This window comes from Morone saxatilis, unplaced genomic scaffold (genome assembly GCF_004916995.1).
Source record: "Morone saxatilis isolate NCDOM2014 unplaced genomic scaffold, NCSU_SB_2.0 Contig7, whole genome shotgun sequence".
Lineage (NCBI taxonomy): Eukaryota > Metazoa > Chordata > Actinopteri > Moronidae > Morone > Morone saxatilis.
This window is the reverse complement of record NW_023340246.1, coordinates 22,336,062-22,353,255: the sequence shown is the minus strand read 5'-3', so window position 1 is coordinate 22,353,255 and position 17,194 is coordinate 22,336,062. Positions and strand designations below refer to the sequence as shown.

Genomic DNA, 17,194 nt, shown 5'->3' with positions numbered 1-17,194 from the left:
GGTTGCATAATATCCCAGCAGAGGAACCAGATTTTTGTCCTTATTTTCACATTAACACTCGCACAACTTCTCAGTTTAAGAGAAAGTCGTCTGGTCCCAGTGTTGGAAATGAAGCAGCTAAAAAGGCCCATAACAACCTTTTAGATGTTTACAGTTTTAAGGAATCTAGTCAAGGAAAATACAAGAAATTTTGATTTTTTTTAAGAATATTTGGTTTGTTTCTTGTTTTGCAGTGTGTTCATGATGATGCATTTTCCAGTGTTTTACTTAATCGCAAACGTTTCATAATCATCAATATGTTCAGGCGATATATCTGGGGTCAACTCATCAGCCGCCTCTGGAATACGACACCTCTGTCATTTGGTCCCTGAATTGGGACAAAGCTACGCTGTCTGGTTATAATGAAAACTTATAGCCCCCTCCATGGCTCACAATCCCCCTCCACGGCTCATGATGCCCCTCAGTGGCTCCAGCCGGGAGGCGGTGTCTCCCGGCTGGAGCCACTGACTCAGATTTATCACTCCTCATTTTCACCGTCCCCCTTCTGCTCCTCGCCCAGAGCTCTGTTACTGTCTGCCTGTTCTGATCCTCCTCTGCACCTTTCGAACCTCAATCACAGCTCTGATAGACAGAGGGGGAGAGAGGGGGGAGAGAGAGGGAGAGAGGGGGAGCCGAGCTGAGGAGGCAGAGACCTAACGGGATGAGGAGGCTTTAGGAAAGCACTGCAGGTAACAGAGCTCACAGGTAATAAGAACTCAATCTTCTTGAGTCCAAATCCACCAGAGACGAGCTCTGTGCTTCTCACAATTCTGCTGAATACAAAACATAAAACATTTACTGACTGTATTCTACCTGATTAATGTTCAACGATTCAGTTGTATTAAATATTAGTCTCAGTCTGTCTGTCAATCTAATTCTAACTCCACCTTCAGTTCTGCTCATTTAAAGACCGCAGTGACTCACCACAGCAGCAGAGCAGGAACAGCGAGCTGCTGGTCAGAGCTAACAGAGCTAACAGAGCTAACAGAGCTAACGAGCAGCTGCTGTCAGACTCTCTGTGTCCACTGGAGCTTTAAGAGTCACTAGAAGCACATTTACACTTCTGTGTGCATCCTGTCTGTAGCTAAGCTAGCGGCTCAGAGAGGCTAACTCTCGGTGTTGAGACATTTTTAACACATCAAATGCAGATTTTCATAAATTTGGTAATACTGTGAATATTGACAGCAGAATTGATTGATCATATAATTCAGTTCACAGATCAGTAACATGTTTTAGGGTAGGCTTTTGCGATCAACAATCTTCTGAAACAACAAAAGGAAACAACCACAGCAAACTTTAACTATGGCGTTACTGTGTGCTATGTTTATGATGCAACCCATGCAGCAACATCCCTTCTTTCCTGTGTGTCTCCGGCGTAGAGTCAATACGTTTTTTAATTAAACTGACACAATGCAGCGTTTCTGTGAATGAATCTCTCACTACAGCCTCAGTGAGGATCTGTATCACGCATATAAATCACGTCTACATACGCACCAAAGGATCAAATGTTGGGACATCAAAGACGCCGGGGTTCCAGTGAATTGCATAAAATATTTCCCCCTCGCTGCCCGCACTGTACCGAACGCCATCGTTTCCTCGGGTTATGTGCTTTTATTTCATGTTGATAGAGTGGAGCCAGGCGCTGTGGTGTTTGGCTCACCTTGCCTTTGGTTAGGTGACACATTAGAGCTCATATCAAGGTGATGCTGAGCTGGATGAGTCACAGCGGAGGAGGTTCAAAAACTCTTCCTCCATAAGCTGATGACAAAGAAACTGCTCTCTGTTTTCTAAATGTATGCTGGGACTCATCCACTGAGATAGAAGAAGAAGGATTCTTAAGGCCAAAACCGATAATATTTCTAAGCACCGGCTCCACGGACAATTTACGTTACGCTACGAGACAGAGAGCTATGAATTTATTCTTATATAATAATCATGTGGTTGGATTTATGTTTAAGATGTCCTTACTGGACTCTATATTCAGTAAACCAGGCAGAACCAGTTGGAGAGGCTGCGTGTGGCGTCTCCGAGCCTCCGTACATCGCTGTCACATTAATGATGTAATCTGATAGGTCGGTGTCTTCAATGCAGTTTTTGGTGACTTTGCAGCTTCTGCAGTTTATTTTCATCCCTCCTGATTTGTTTTATTGTTTGTACCAGTACCAGTTTTGTACCATACAGTATATTTTTCAGAGAACAGTAACATAATGAAACCCTGTGAGACACCAGAGCATTACGTTAGTAACCTGTTAATGTCCACAGTGCCTCTTTACAGCCCTTAAAGCACTCGCTGGGCAAAGCACAAATACAGTTAAAGGCCACAGTGCAGGTTAGTTAAAGCAACACAGCAACAGTTTGTTTTAACAATCTGACTTTAATAAGCTGCCAATTGTTCAGTTCAGGGTTTCTTCTCACTGATATATGATGCCATTGTTTTCTAATACAGTTGTTTTTATCTACAGAGCGAGCGGGTCCTCTTCTGGCGAAGTCCGCCATGTTGAACCGCCATGTTTCTACAGTAGCCCCGAATGGACAAACCAAACACTGACTCTAGTTCAGTTCAGGACTTTTGCCGTTTTTCGCGGCCACCGTAGTTTCTCATGCACACCTCACAGCCCGTTCTCATTCCCAGGTCCTTAAATACAGATGCGAGTGGTGTTCACTTAGTTTCTACTCACCTTAAACTTGTTGCCGACGCTGATGAAGCTGAGTTTTCCCGCCTTCTGCTTCACGTCTTTGCTGTTGTTGGAGTTTTCGAAGAGCTCGCGGACGAAGCGGTCCTTGGACTCGCTGACGAGACACTCCAGAGACATGTGCAGGGCGTCGTTGTTCTTCTCCACAAACTTCGTCTGACAAAGGGACAGTTTTAAAACTACATTAGAAACAGCTTCAAGTTTAAAATCCTATTATTGTTAAAAAAAAAACGTGAATATATAAGATACATTAAAAAACTCTGTAGGTTTACAGGGTTTTCCCTGTTTATTTTAAATAGTACAATAGTCTGTAATAGAAAATATACTTTTTTCCACTTAAAAAGATTAAAATACATTTAGCAAATCTATCTTTTCCACAAATATTTACTGTTTATTTGATAGATCAAACTGTTAAATTCAGGTTTAATATTGTTAATACATTTCTAAAATTATGAAAAATGAGTGACAACAGTAAAAAGTTTTGTTGTGTAATTTTAATGGATTTGTTTGTTAACTGACAGATATCTTGACTAAATTCAGATTAAAATCAAGAAAGAAATCCAATAATAACAGCACTCTGCTGTAAATGTAAGCCTGATTATTTGTATTATAGCAGAGTTCACCTGTATTTATAGATCATTGTTTTACAGTGTAAATATCTTTAATTAAACATTAAAAAGACAAAACATTACACAAGATTTTATGAAAAATGAAAGCCAAAAACTGTATTTTAATTATAGGAAATTCCTGTATTTTTTAAGTATTTTCTGTTAATTTACAGTAATTTCTTTGGTGCCAAAATATTACTGTTTTTTATCATTTCTTTTTTACAGTGTATATAAAAGCGCACAGTCTCAATATGACTTTTTGGTGAATTTAAAATGTACTATCTGGGGTGTATTTATCTGAATATAATCACATCTGAATGGTCACTTGCTTTCATGTTTTTCTGTGTGGATCAAAGAAAAAGAAATAAATAACTGGATGTGACATTATTTTTAAAGATGGCTGCAGGAGAACCCACCGTTTCGTAGCACACGGCTCCTGCAAAGTGTCTGATAATAAATCCTTCATCATCCCTCACGTTCCTGTGGACGGCCAGCTTAGACTTCCTGGGTATCTGAGGGACACACACACACACACACACACACACACACACACACAGTGAAACACTCCGCAGACTTCCTGCTTATTTTCCATTTTAAATGACCCGCTAATTCCCGATCCTGTCAGTCGGTCCTGGCTGGAAGAGAAGATTAAGCGTCAGTGTTCAGTGATGTCTCACTCCTTACTGAATATGAGACAACCCTGATTATAAAACCACCTTTTAGTCCATTTTCCAGCCAATGTTTCCCACTGTGAACCGGAACCGGTGAGTTTTATGTTAGAAATGTACAATATGGGTCTCCAGCATTTAGACACTGACAGAGTATAACAATTAATAACAACTAATAATCAACTATATGGACAATATGTCAGGGACTGTTTGGCTGATTTGGTTTTATAGAGTTATTGAGGACGCTGAACCCATTACTGACATTTTCAAAATGGCCATTTAAACCAGAAGTAGACTTATTTTAACTTGTGGTGGGCTGATTTGGATTCATTTTAAGTTGATTTAAGATAATTAATATACATAATACATAACCACAGCAAAGACACAGGTTAATAAAATTGTTGCACAGTATAAAAAAATTCAACCAAACCAGAGTTGGTGATTGTTGAAAAGACTAACAACTCTTATTTATTTATTTGTTATCTTATCTACGGGGTAAAATCATGTGACTGTTTCACTCACCGTGAGGCGGAAGTGGTTTTTGTGTTTGTTGTGAACGGTGTCGGTAAAGTGCTGGTCGGTGGGTTGAGGTAGTCGGTTCTCTTCATCCAGGATGTCCAGGATGCCGACCAGCTTCGCCTCCACCAGGTCTGTGGAGAGAGTGTGAGAAGCATTAAGCTTCACTGCGTCGGATCACCTGAGGCCGCCGGACAACGTGACCAATTAAATCAGAGAGGGACGATTAAAGAACTAAATGAATGTTTAATTGAATCTGAAGAGGAGACCATAACAGTTTGTCCTTGACCTGATCTGACTCACAACATCATGGAAGAGCCGGCATAATGTCAACAGATCATTATTATTATTATTATTATTATTATTATTATTGTACAGTATAGAACACTTCATAGGTGCAAAGGTGATTTATTTTATCAGTAGGAGTTCAGGGAGTCCAGCATCTTCAGTATCAACTTTAATTAATTATTAGATGTTATTGTGAGCAGGGAAATGAATGAATCTCATTCTGCTGATCAACAGTAAACTTTGGTTGAAATACAGCTCAATTTAAAGACGTAATAAGCATCCAACTGCTGCTGATTGAGTTTAGCACAGCCGAGGAATTCCTGACATCAGATTTAACGGAACAATGAAACACTCAGTACCCAAACCGAGTCTGTGCTTGGCCGTTAAAACATAAAAGTAACATACATATAGTTGCATCTTAAATTAGCTAATGTTAACAAAACGCTAAGTAATTAGCTACATAATCAACATCAGTTGTTAGCTGTTTTGTTAGATCTGGTTGAAAAATGTGGTTGTTTTTTTAACACGAGCCTAGCACATAGCACATAGCATGTAGCACATAGCATGTAGCATATCTAATGTGACGTAGCGCTGAGCGATACATGCAAGTTAGAGCGTGCTAACATTACTTATAAGATGTAACCAGCTAGCTAACGTTTATTTATAGATTAACTAACAAGGTAGACAGTTAGTGACTGAGGTCAATTAGCTATCTTAGCATTTTGCTAACTATTCATCCTCTCATCTGTCCCTTCATCCCTCCATCTACCCCGTCCACCTGCTCCCAGTCACAGGAAACAACCAACTATTTCTGCACCAGAATCTACAAGCTGAGGGAAAAGGGGATGATTGAATGAATGAATTCAACTTGATAAAGAATACTCTGAGGTAAACAACTGAAGTAATGAATGAATGAATTAAAACTAACCCTATTACTCTATTACTAGAATGAATGAATTAATGAAAGAGTGAACTGCTGCAATGTGTTGTGAGGTTTTTCATTAGTTTGTAATCTTTGTTTTATTTCTGCTTTGTCTTGCATGCAGTCGTGTTTCTACGGTGCAGATTTAATTTTCTGCTACGGTGAGTCTGATTTTAATGTTTTCAAAACACACAACAGGAACACAAACAAACAAACAAACAAATACATTTTAGTAATCTACAGTTTGGAGCCAACAAACAGAGCTTGTTGTAAACAGCCTGTGTCGACCGCTGCCTCCCTCCAGCGGCCTCCGCTGTAGTTAAGCATCTAAATTTGATGCTATTTCACCAGACTGGACATCAGCAAAAAGCATAATTAACCTCCTTCACCTCTAATCACCTCACATCCATCTCCCTCCCCCATTCGTGGAGTAATGAAGACACATTTCAGTCAGGACAGGAGTTCAGATGCTCGGGGGCTTCATCACTTTGTCCGTCCATGAAACGGCGCCAAGGCTCCGGGTCAAACTGTGGAGAGGCAGCTCGCACAAAACTGAGGGCTCGGAACCAGCAGCACATTAAGGCCAATAATGAGCAGCATGCTGCCGTTCGTGGCTCTTAAACACAACTGCCTCATCGGGTTAAGCTCAAGAACATCCTAAACAACCAACCCCTCAACAACACATTTACAAACACCAATACTACAAAGTACAATCAGCGGCAGCAGCAGGCCTTCACCACCTCCGGACTCCACAACCGTTTATCTGAAGGAGCATCAGAGCTGATAGACACAGCTACAGCTCGTACACAATCCACAATGCAGTGCAACAGAGTCTGCCAGTAGTCCAGATTCAAGTCTCCAGTCAAGGCCTAAAAGTCACAAGTTAAGTCCCAAGACAAGAACAAAAGGTCCCAAGTCAACACAGGAAAATTTAAAGTCACATCCACAGTGAGGACCTACAATTGCTACGTTAAGACATGACAGCTAAAAGTCAAGGTACAGTGAGACCTTCTAGTCCCACATCAAGTACTGAATCAACATCAAGTCCAAAGACAACATAGGAAAACCCCAAATTAAGACAGAATGTGTAGAGAGTCGTGTTCCAAGGTAAGATCTTCAAGACCAAAACCAAGACAGAAAAGCCCCATGTCAAGTCTCAAGTCGAGAACCAGTCTTCAACTGACACAAAGTCCCAAGTCAACACAAAGTCTGAAGACAAAACAGGAAAACCCCAAGTCAAGAAAGTCATGTCCCAAGTTAGGAACTACAAGTCCCATGTCAACACAGAAAAGTCGTGAGTCACATACAAAGTTAGGACCAACAAGTCCCACATCAAGACAGGAAAGCCCCAAGTCAGTTAAGATCGAATTTAAGTCAAGACCCACAAGTCTCAAGTTACAACCTACATGTCCTGACAGAAAAGTAAACCCCCGAAAACAGGAAAAGTTGAAGTAAAAAAGAATGTCGTCAGCCAAGAACAGAAAAGACACAATAACAACAAAAAGGTATATCTAAGTTAGGGTATTAAAGTTCTCAGTTAAAGTATCATCATTTACTCTGAAATACTGATATCAATATGTGGAAAAACTCAGTCAGGCCACCTCCAGAAATGGTTTGACTAATCAGATTTCAATCTGTCTCGAATGTGTGAGTGTAAATGGGATCTAATTGCAACAAAGATCAACAGGTTATTTATTGCTCTTCCATCTTCAAGTAAACAGATTTCTCCTTTTTCTGTACATGTCAGACCTGTCAACATATTGCATACACACATTTAAAAATGCATCTGCAGGAGCTAAACTCAGACTTAAACCAATGAGAAACATCTGTTATCCTGTGTATAAATATAATGTCTGACCACTTTATAGCACATTCTCATTAACTGCAGAACGCTGATTCACTGTCCTGATATATTTTCTAGACATTCAAGCACCATCTGGATATTATTAAATATCTCAAATACATAGTTTGAATGTGAATGTGTTCATTCAGGAATGAGTATAATCCAGACTTGTCTTCTACTGGGTCTTGTTATCGTCATTATGTTCTACACACGGGTAAAAAGAACCATCAAATATTAGCTATAAAATATAAAATAACAAATATTCAACAGCGTTTGCTGAGGAACACTCTGAACAGCACAAATATGTCAGATGAGCAACTGGAGCTGCTGTGAATGCAGAGTGCAGAGAGTGATGATCATACCTATGCAGTCCTGATTGTCGACATAGTGAACCTCGTTGACTCCGAGCCCCTCCCTCTGGTACAGCTCTTGCTCCTGGAATGCAAACGAGATATTTCTAATGAGAATCCATAACGATATCCACAGCGCGTACGGCTTTCGTCTAATGAGGACGAGGACAGTGCCGTGGTTCCGCCTGGAAGGCATTCTAGTTCTCTAACAAACGGCGCTTTATACCATCACGCTTTCATGCAAAATGAGCATCTTAAGGTTACGGCTTTCATGCTGCTAACAGATGTTTGATCTCTGTGTAAATGAGCAGCTTTAAGGTCAAATGAGACATTAACAGTTGTTAGAGAATGAAACACAATCCCAAATGTCCAAAAGTTGCTCTTTTCTGACGCTACAGCTCTGACAAGTCTTTCAAACCGATTTGTTATTGATCCAAAACTTTGTTTTCTGCAATTTGACTACAATCACACAACGATTCCACAACAGTGACATTGCAGCCCTCGAGGTCGTCGGCTGAACAGCGTTTCTTTTGTCCAAAAACACCACTCCAGAACCACAATACACCATTATGGAGGCTGCAGCTCTCCGAGGTCGCCGGAGGCGCAGCGTTGGCGGAGGTTTAAGCACTCGAGTGGCTTCTAGTTCATTGTGTGAAGACCCTGACTTGCAAAAAAAGAATAATTATATATTGAGCATCATTATTTTTCTAAACAGAAATGTGGTGCTGTGGAACATTGCAGACATGGTCGGCATTAGTTTTCATTCTGACTGTTGCTAATGATTGTTTGGATGCTGAAGAAACAAGACTGAGACCACTGGTGTTGCAAAGTTTACTGAAAGCAACACAGAACTTTCTACATGTTTCTGCAGCTGTTATCTGAAACACTGGTTCCCAAACTTTTTCTGTCATTTAGTTAAGGGACATATTTTATGGATATTTCAAAACTGTACAAAGAACCCAAATAACGAACACAATAACCACAAGAAGTTTGTGTAAAACCAGTGATTTGGATGAATTTTGAGAAGATTATTTCCTGTTTAGGGAACTTTTTATACAATCTCTTTGTCTGTATTATACATTTTTTCTAATCTTTTTTAACAATCAAACAGACTTAATAGGCTTCTTTTTTGCACAAATTCTGTTTTCTTGTCCCAGACGCTTGCTCATTGTTTTATTATCTTACTTTACTTTATGAATGTAAACCAAATGCTGAGAAATAAGCCTCGCAATCTCCTCATGAACCTTTGGCAACCCCTAGTGGGGCCCCCGACCCCCAGGTTAGGATACCGTTGATCTAAAATGTATTTTACTTCTAGAGAAACACATTCACAGGACAAGCAGTAATCATCATAAAGCACACTTTCAAAAGGGAAAAATACAGTTTTTGAATCAAACTCTCGACTTTAACTTTGTGATCAAAGGTTTAATGTGTCTGGGCTCTGGAAATTCAATACTTTAATTCAAATATGAGACACCCACAATTTGACAATATGACACCTGCTCAAAGTATAAATCAAAGTCCTGAGTCATTCTGAGATGTTTGCTTAGATTTTCCGCTGTTTGTAAGTGCTGCCTAATGGATCCGAGGTGATTGATTTAGTTTTTCTTCCCTCAAATGGAAACACGCTGTAGGTTTTTAGAAAGACGCTCTCACCTCTTTCAGGATGCGCTCATTGAAGAACTGCTGCAGTTTCTCATTACAGTAGTTGATGCAGAACTGCTCGAAGCTGTTGTGCTCGAAGTACTCTGTGAAACGGGAACAGACAGTCGGTTAAAGATGCTGCGACATAATCAAAGAGAAACTGAAAATTCTAACTATTTCAGGGGCAAATCCGCAGTATTGACGCCCTTTATAGTGTCAGTATTAAGCAAACAGCAGACAGAGTCCTTACAGTAATGACTCTAAGACAAACATCTTAAACATCTTTTGTTCCTGCAAACTACTTGAAGTCAATCTGAGCGATATTCCACTAAATCCTTTCTATTCTCAAACTTTGTTCTTTCACTTTAGAGACAGATATTATTCTTACTATGTATAAACTTTAGCACAGAGGTTACCAACCTCTGTCCTTAAGGGAGCTCTTTTCTCTTTTCTGACTATATTTTATGGATATTTCATATTATATTCAATAATAACAATAACAGTAGAGAACAGCTAATAAACTGTACTAATTAACAAAATGCTGAGATGTAGGCCTGTATATATTTTTTGAGGAATCACAAATGTTATGCTTAAAGATTATTTCAATATTAAACAGTTTCGTTTTACTATTGATATAAAATATCTGGGCTGAACAGTTGAGAGACTTTCTGTGAAAACATTTCAATTCTTATTCTGAAGATGTTGTGAAGCAGAAAATGAGAAGCAGCAACCTGAATGTTTGTACAGGGATGTTTGTGAATATTGGTAATCTGTGAAAGAATCAGGTTCTTCTGGCTCCTCCTAGTGCTCCACTGTTGAGTCTCAACAATCAACTATCTTCAAGCCTCCTTATATCTTTCTCGGCTCTGGTCGTTTTCGTCCAGTGGATACTCAGTCTCATGTTGTACTGTAAGGATCAGCCCTGATACCGAGATTTAACAGCCATCCACACCAAGAACGATAACAATGACTATAAATATATCGTTTTAAAAAGAGTTCACACCACAACAGTAATGATAATTAAGAGTTATTCTGACACTAAAACCAGTTCCTCCAAAATGTGTTAATTATTTTTATTTTTATACAGCACATGTATCGGATCAATACCTGTTATCAGCCAAAGTTCAGGTATCGGAATCAGTATTTCGAAAGGAATAAACTGTATCAGACCATATCAAATTGTTCCTCTTTAAATGTTATCACCGTAGAGATGAGGTTTTGAGGGATACTAACCGAAGCCGGCGATGTCCAGGACGCCGATGAAGTTGGCGGAGGAGTCGAAGGGGAAGCACTGGTTGACCCTGGTCACCACGTGGTCGAACAGGCGGCTGTACACGGCCTTCGCCAGGGCGTCCCGAGCGTTGTTAGCCTGCTCCACTTTGAGCGGCACTCTGGCAAAGACACACAGGGATAAAAGAGGGTCGGATGATTTACTGTGTTGGGTTTTGGAGCGTGATGTGTTAAACCTTAAAGTGTTAATTATTTACTATAATTACACTTCACAGGGTTCATTGGTGAATCATTAATTTACAGAAAACTTATATAAATCACTTTTATAAAGTGTGGCTCTTGTAAACAGGATCAAATGTTTGTTGAAGGGTCAATTAAAGTTAAAGCACTTGTAGGAGTTGAAGTGTCACTTGAAGGTCTGAAGTGTCAGTGTTGAAAATATGTAAGAAAATCCTCTCAGGATAAAAGTCAGGCTTTTAGGAGCTTTATGGAGTCAAATGCTGAATGGGAGTAACAGTTGAAAGCTCCAAACAGTAAGTGGACCATTGATCTCGAGGCAGACGACCAACCACCTAGAGCCGGGGTCTGTCCGAGGTTTCTGCCTCTTAAAAGGACGTTTTTCCTTGGCCGTCGCCCCGCGATGCTCACACTTCTATTATGCAAGTTGGCGCTATACAAATAAAACTGAATTGAATTGAATTGAATCTCACAGCCAATGTTAGCATAACTCTAGCTAACTATTAAGCTACTTTCTATCAATCATTAGTTACTTGGTTAACGTTTTGTCAACGTTAGCTAAAGTAAGAAGATGTTTATCTTTTAACCACCTTCAAAATGTGGTTTTCAAAATGGATTAGCTTAGCACATAGCATATGTAAGTACAGGAAAGGAGGAAGTTGACAGACAAATTTTATTAAGTTTATTAAGTAAAAATGCCGGTTTCTGCATTTTAAATGTGAAAATGTAGTGGTTTTCTTTGTTTTATATTCTAGTTAACTGAGTATCTTTTGGGGTTTTTGGGCTCTGAAGAAGTGAAATTTTTCAAAATTTTCTGATATAGACTAAAACTAAAAAAGATACTCAGAAGAAAGAATACATTTAAAAAAAACACTAGCAGCTACAGATACAGCTTGGTCAATCAATAAGTATTGATATCGATAGCCATCAATATCAAGGTCATAAAAAAGCCATTAAAACCCCTCTATAGGTGATGCACCTCTGACCTCAGCTCTCCATGTTATCAATCTTTTTCTTAATGTTGGCCACTTAACAATTTATGTCTACTCTGCTGTCAATAACACACGTAGATAATTGCCTGAAATAATAAGCGTACACATAAATCTGTCCATGAAGATAAAGCGAGTGCTTTATTCACCTGCAGACCAACGCTCAGTATAAACACACAGGGCTTGCCTGGCTTTTCCAGGCAGATAATTGTGTTATTGACAGTCAGAGAAAAGAGAGATTGGGTGTGAAGCAGCGGCCAGAAAATGGCGACAGAAACCATAACCGGCAGCGAGCTCTGTGGAGGCATCGTAATTGCTTCTGAGTGCGGTTCAATAGCGGCAGACAAAAGGAGCGACCTGATCGCAGGGGTCAGATAAAATATACCGCATTAATCTGCTGCGAGGGTTGAAGTTTCTGCACTGGCGTTTACCTCTGGACAACTGCAGTGCATTCAAGGACACAACGGGACATAACTCTGCACGAGTGGCACTCACAGGCTCCCAAAGCTCAGACTAACTCCCAAAATCCACCTCCCTTCTGCTCTCTCGTCCCTGAATTATCTCCTCGGCACACACCTCTTTCAGCCACGTGCAGCGCCCGGTCCCTGCAGGTGCCTCGGTGGTATTTTTCTAACACATTATGCTGTGATAGGACGACCTGCTGAGCGAAGGGCAGACCCCCCTAAAGCTGCAATCTGTAATTCACTTCTACATCTGCATTCTGAGTGAATCCACTGTGTGCTGTATCTATACATACACATGTTCCTTATTTAAATCCAACCACGCACGTCAACAGCTGTGAATAAAGACGTTAAATTACAGAGCTCAATGTGGCTTCAACACAGTCAATGAAAAAAAGGCTTTTGTTGTTGCTTTTCAATTTACATGTTGTGTTTATGTCCCATGTTTCAGAGAAATCTGTTCCCTATAGTCTGGTTTGTTGTACCGACTCGGTACCACGTTGGTTCCGATCGTTTTGAGGCTGCGTCAAAAAGGTATTTGCGGCAGACCTGCGTATAATAGTACATGAACTTTTAAATAGATAATTTCCATATTTAACCTTTATATTCATTTATTCAATAGATGAGAGTGAAAGTTTATTTTTGACCTTGGAAATATCAGTCAAGGTAGCTAACAACCACATCTCAAAATCTCTACCTGCTAATGAAGACCATGACAGTGTGGTTGAAAGCTTGTAGCTTGTTTTCAGGACAATTATTAAGTTTTATAAGTAAATGTCAGACAGAGTTAAAGCTCTGAGCTCTGTAACAAAGTTAAAGAACAAAAGTGTTTCAGCAGCTCACCGAAGTTACGGCCGCAGAGTGAACCTTAAAACCCGACTTATCGCCTATCAACACTCCCACAGCTCCTCACCTTCACCCCGGCCCTCCCTCCGCTACCTGCCATGTTTAATTCATGCCGCCGCTTCCTCGGAGCCGGAGCACCGCCGCCAGAGGTTTTAATACTGCGGCGAGGCCCCTCTCATTTAAAAACCAAGAGGTCTAAATGCCAGGGCAGCATAATGTCAGAACACTAATCGTACAAGTAGCCTAATATGTATTCCCTGTGAGCCTCGGCAGCGGGACGGTTTCTCTCTCGGTGTAATTACTGGTGTCGCTTTGTGTAGAAATCGTGAATCTCTGAAGACGCCTTCAGGCCTGCACCTGCTGCCCGACTCCGTCCTCTCAGACGCCACACGGGGAAGAAATGGATTTTAAAATGGACTCAGGGAAGTTCTGCATTATAACTGAGAGACACTTGAGGTTCCTGTTGAAATATGCTGAACTACATTACACAGCATGAAGCCACCACTCGTTTATTTAAAGCTCACTCGCTACTTCCACTTGCACTGTTTACTGTAGCTACTGTTAATTTTATTATATACATACATAATACTTATATATACATATATAATATCTTATATCTGTATTTGTGATCTGTCTCTTAGGTCAGGCGATTTTTAATTTTAGTTTAATGGTATGTTTTGTATGCTTACTGGATGCCTTGAATTTCCCTCGGGATAAATACAAGTATCTATCCTATCCATCTAATCTATCTATCATCACATCCTATCAATCTATCCATCTATCATCTATCATATCTACTATCTCTATCCATCTATCTACTATCCATCTATCCATCTATCTATCTATCGATCTCTCTCTCTCTCTATCTTGTTGGAACATCTGAAGATGCCTCAGATGTATAACTTTTGGAGGGTTCTGGGCTGGCGTTTTAGAAAAGGTAAGGGAAGAAGCTTTGAGGTAGAAAACGTGCTGTTTTAGAAGCGTTTCTGTGGGTTTGTTTAATGGCACGTCTGGCTGCCAGGTTGACGGACTAATCCCCCGTCTCTCACAAGCTGATAACCGCTGACCTCACCTGGTGGGGTCCCTGTGATTGGCATCCCCCATTTTCTGTTTGCCCTCCCACTCATTCTCCCTCTCTGTTGCCCGCTGTGTTGAAATTACACTGACGTTAGTTTAACCGTCGTACAACCCTGTCTGTCTGGAATCATAATCTCTCTCCTTCACTCTTTTCCCATCTTTTTGTTGCTTATCGTGTGAACTACCGTCAGAAACTTCCTCTTCACTTTAAAGAAACTCTGTTCCCCTTTTGAGTCTTCCTCACTTATCCTTTCAGTCTGTATCTCACCCAACAAGTGCTCCAAAACTGCGTTCCCACCAAGGCGAATACAATTACATAAAAAGTCAATACAAACACGTGAATTCAGCACCCAGAGTTACTGCTGCTACTATACCTTTATAGAGATCAGACAGAGAAGGAGATTGCTCTGACAAAAGTAAAAGAGGAAAGTGGACTACTTGGTAAATATGCGTCTGTTACAGTCGGTTTTACTTCACTATAAGCTAAGTTAGCATAGCCCTGATCAACCAAACCTCCATCAGAAAACAAGCATTTTAAGAGTTGTTTGCTCGTCGTCTTGCGCATAGATCAGACAAAGTATGAACTGAGGCTTTTTACAAATCGCCATCATGACGTAGTTATTTCAGCATCATTTTGATCTGTTTATTGACATTAAATCACAGCAAAATGAGTTTATTTTAAGCTCATAGCACCGTTGCAAGAGGCTGAATAGTCACCTTGCGTGAGTAAATAAAAATTATCCTGCGAGTAAACTAGCGTTTCTGTGGGAACGCAACGTTACATATCTAAGCTGCAAGAATTAAACCTACAATAACTGATGCCCACATGATAACAGGTTGTAAACACAGCCACTAGGGGGCGCTGTCACTTCATGTGTTTTTTGTTTTTTTTGGCACATTGCTGAAATGATTTTAACCACCTCCCTTTTTCTATCTCATCCTTCACTCTTTCTTCTTCTCCGTCTCTTGATCCGTCACCAGGTTCAGTTCCTGAATTAGATTTTGTATTAAAGTTTGACATTTCATTAAAATGTCAATCAACGTATTTCAGTCAGCTTCAGCTCTGTGAATATTATGGAGATTAGATGATGAACGTAGTGACTGGCAGGTTCCTCTTCCTCAATCTAATATGTTTTCTTGAGTGAATCTTCTGCTAATTTCATTTCCTGAGTTTTCTGTTGAAGCAGCAGGAGCAAAGGTAAAGGTGTGTGGCAGTAATACGCTGATGCTGCGTTTACACTTCCAACAGTAATAGAGGAAGAAGCAGAGTCATCACTTATCCAGAATATCTGATTGGATCAACTTTAAATTTTAGCAGTTCGATCTAAACACCATCACGATTTAAATTTGTGTGACTTGTGAGTTTTCGACGAAGGGCGTGTCCTTGGCATGTGGCCGGATTTCTACCTTTCACCAAGAAACAGGAAGTTGTTGCAACTTCAGTGCACTTTTTTAAAATTATTTTCATCGGAATTGACCAACTCTTAAGGACACATCAGAAAACAAAGGTCCCTATTTTGTATCGGTAAAGGCATTATATATCGGCCACTGAAAAACCCACATTGGTCGACTCTGGACTGAGCACGGGATGAAGAATCTCACGTTTATCTTTGGCCAATTTAATTGTGCCCCATGTGTCCCTGAAACCCTGGAAAACCTTGAACTGTAGAGGCTAGTTTTCCCATCATGGAAATAATCTATATTGTCCTGAATTTTGTTTATCTTAGCTCCTCACCTCATTTTGTTTAAAACTCGAGGATAGGATAAACTGTATTTCCAGAGCTGCCAGTAAAAATTCTCATATCTACATATTCTACTTGATTTGAACTGTTACTTATGGGCGGTGGTCTACATTGATGTGCACACCTACCGAGAACATGCAGGCTTATATGATTTTATGCTGTTGGTAAGAAATGCTGTTAATGTCAAAATGGCTGCTGTGAAGAAGGTCACATCATCTATGTGTGTTTAGACAAGCATCATGTGCTGCAGGAGTGTGTTCCTTCAGTCCTTCAACACCACAACTGTATAATCTTATCTGCTGTAGCTATAACAACAACAGGTGTAAAAGTGTTCGCCGCCACAACCCAACAGCAGAAGTTCAAGTGAGTTTGCTGTTAATAATGAAATCTGTTGATAATGTCTGCTGAATACGAACTATGCAACTCTGTTTGGCTGCCACAGAGAGAAACAGACTAACTTCTAACTTCTTTACAGCAGAAACTGAGTCTTATTTATCCTTAAAAGCATCAGAGGTTCCTGACAGCACCGGTGCTGACTCACTGTGTTGACTTGTGATTAGGCGACTCGGGTTTAAGTGCTTTTACAACTTCATTATGCATTTAGTGAGCTATTTGTTTGAATTATTCTGAACTGTGGCACCTTTATGAGTCACGATGACCTGACGTCGACTGTTGGACGGAAGGAATGAGACACTTTCTGTTCATTTAGAAACCGTCTGAGTAACGAGTGCATTTTAATCTGCCTGAGACAAAGTTTGAACAACATCAGCAGAAGTAGAAAAAAGGGAGTTAGTTTGTATACTTTAATGGTGGGAAACTTTCTGACCACGATGAGGTGTCACCCCCCCCCCCCCCCCCCCAACCTACCTTCGAACATGAGGGGGTGTCATACACCCCAGTGCCGCCTCTGATAGTCCGACTTAACCTTACCAGTCTCTGATTCAGCAGTCTCAGTGCACCACCTTCCATTCAGTCTGAGCAGTCTCAGAGAACACGCAAACCAACGCATAAACTGCTTCAGCGAGCTGCTGCCTCCGTCCG

At 40.4% G+C, this 17,194-nt stretch overlaps 1 protein-coding gene across 2 annotated transcripts in view; it reads right to left on the bottom strand.

The window, feature by feature from the left end:
- The window catches only part of myo6a (myosin VIa), a 93,931-nt gene that overhangs the window by 42,673 nt on the left and 34,064 nt on the right, over positions 1 to 17,194 (bottom strand). For both annotated transcript variants that reach the window (XM_035678594.1, XM_035678595.1), the window contains exons 12-17: positions 10,805 to 10,962; positions 9,584 to 9,675; positions 7,940 to 8,012; positions 4,531 to 4,658; positions 3,757 to 3,852; positions 2,718 to 2,888 (exon numbers count right to left, since the gene is read on the bottom strand). In XM_035678594.1, coding sequence (XP_035534487.1) covers positions 2,718 to 2,888; positions 3,757 to 3,852; positions 4,531 to 4,658; positions 7,940 to 8,012; positions 9,584 to 9,675; positions 10,805 to 10,962 — 718 coding nt within the window. The remainder of the gene's footprint in view (positions 1 to 2,717; positions 2,889 to 3,756; positions 3,853 to 4,530; positions 4,659 to 7,939; positions 8,013 to 9,583; positions 9,676 to 10,804; positions 10,963 to 17,194) is intronic.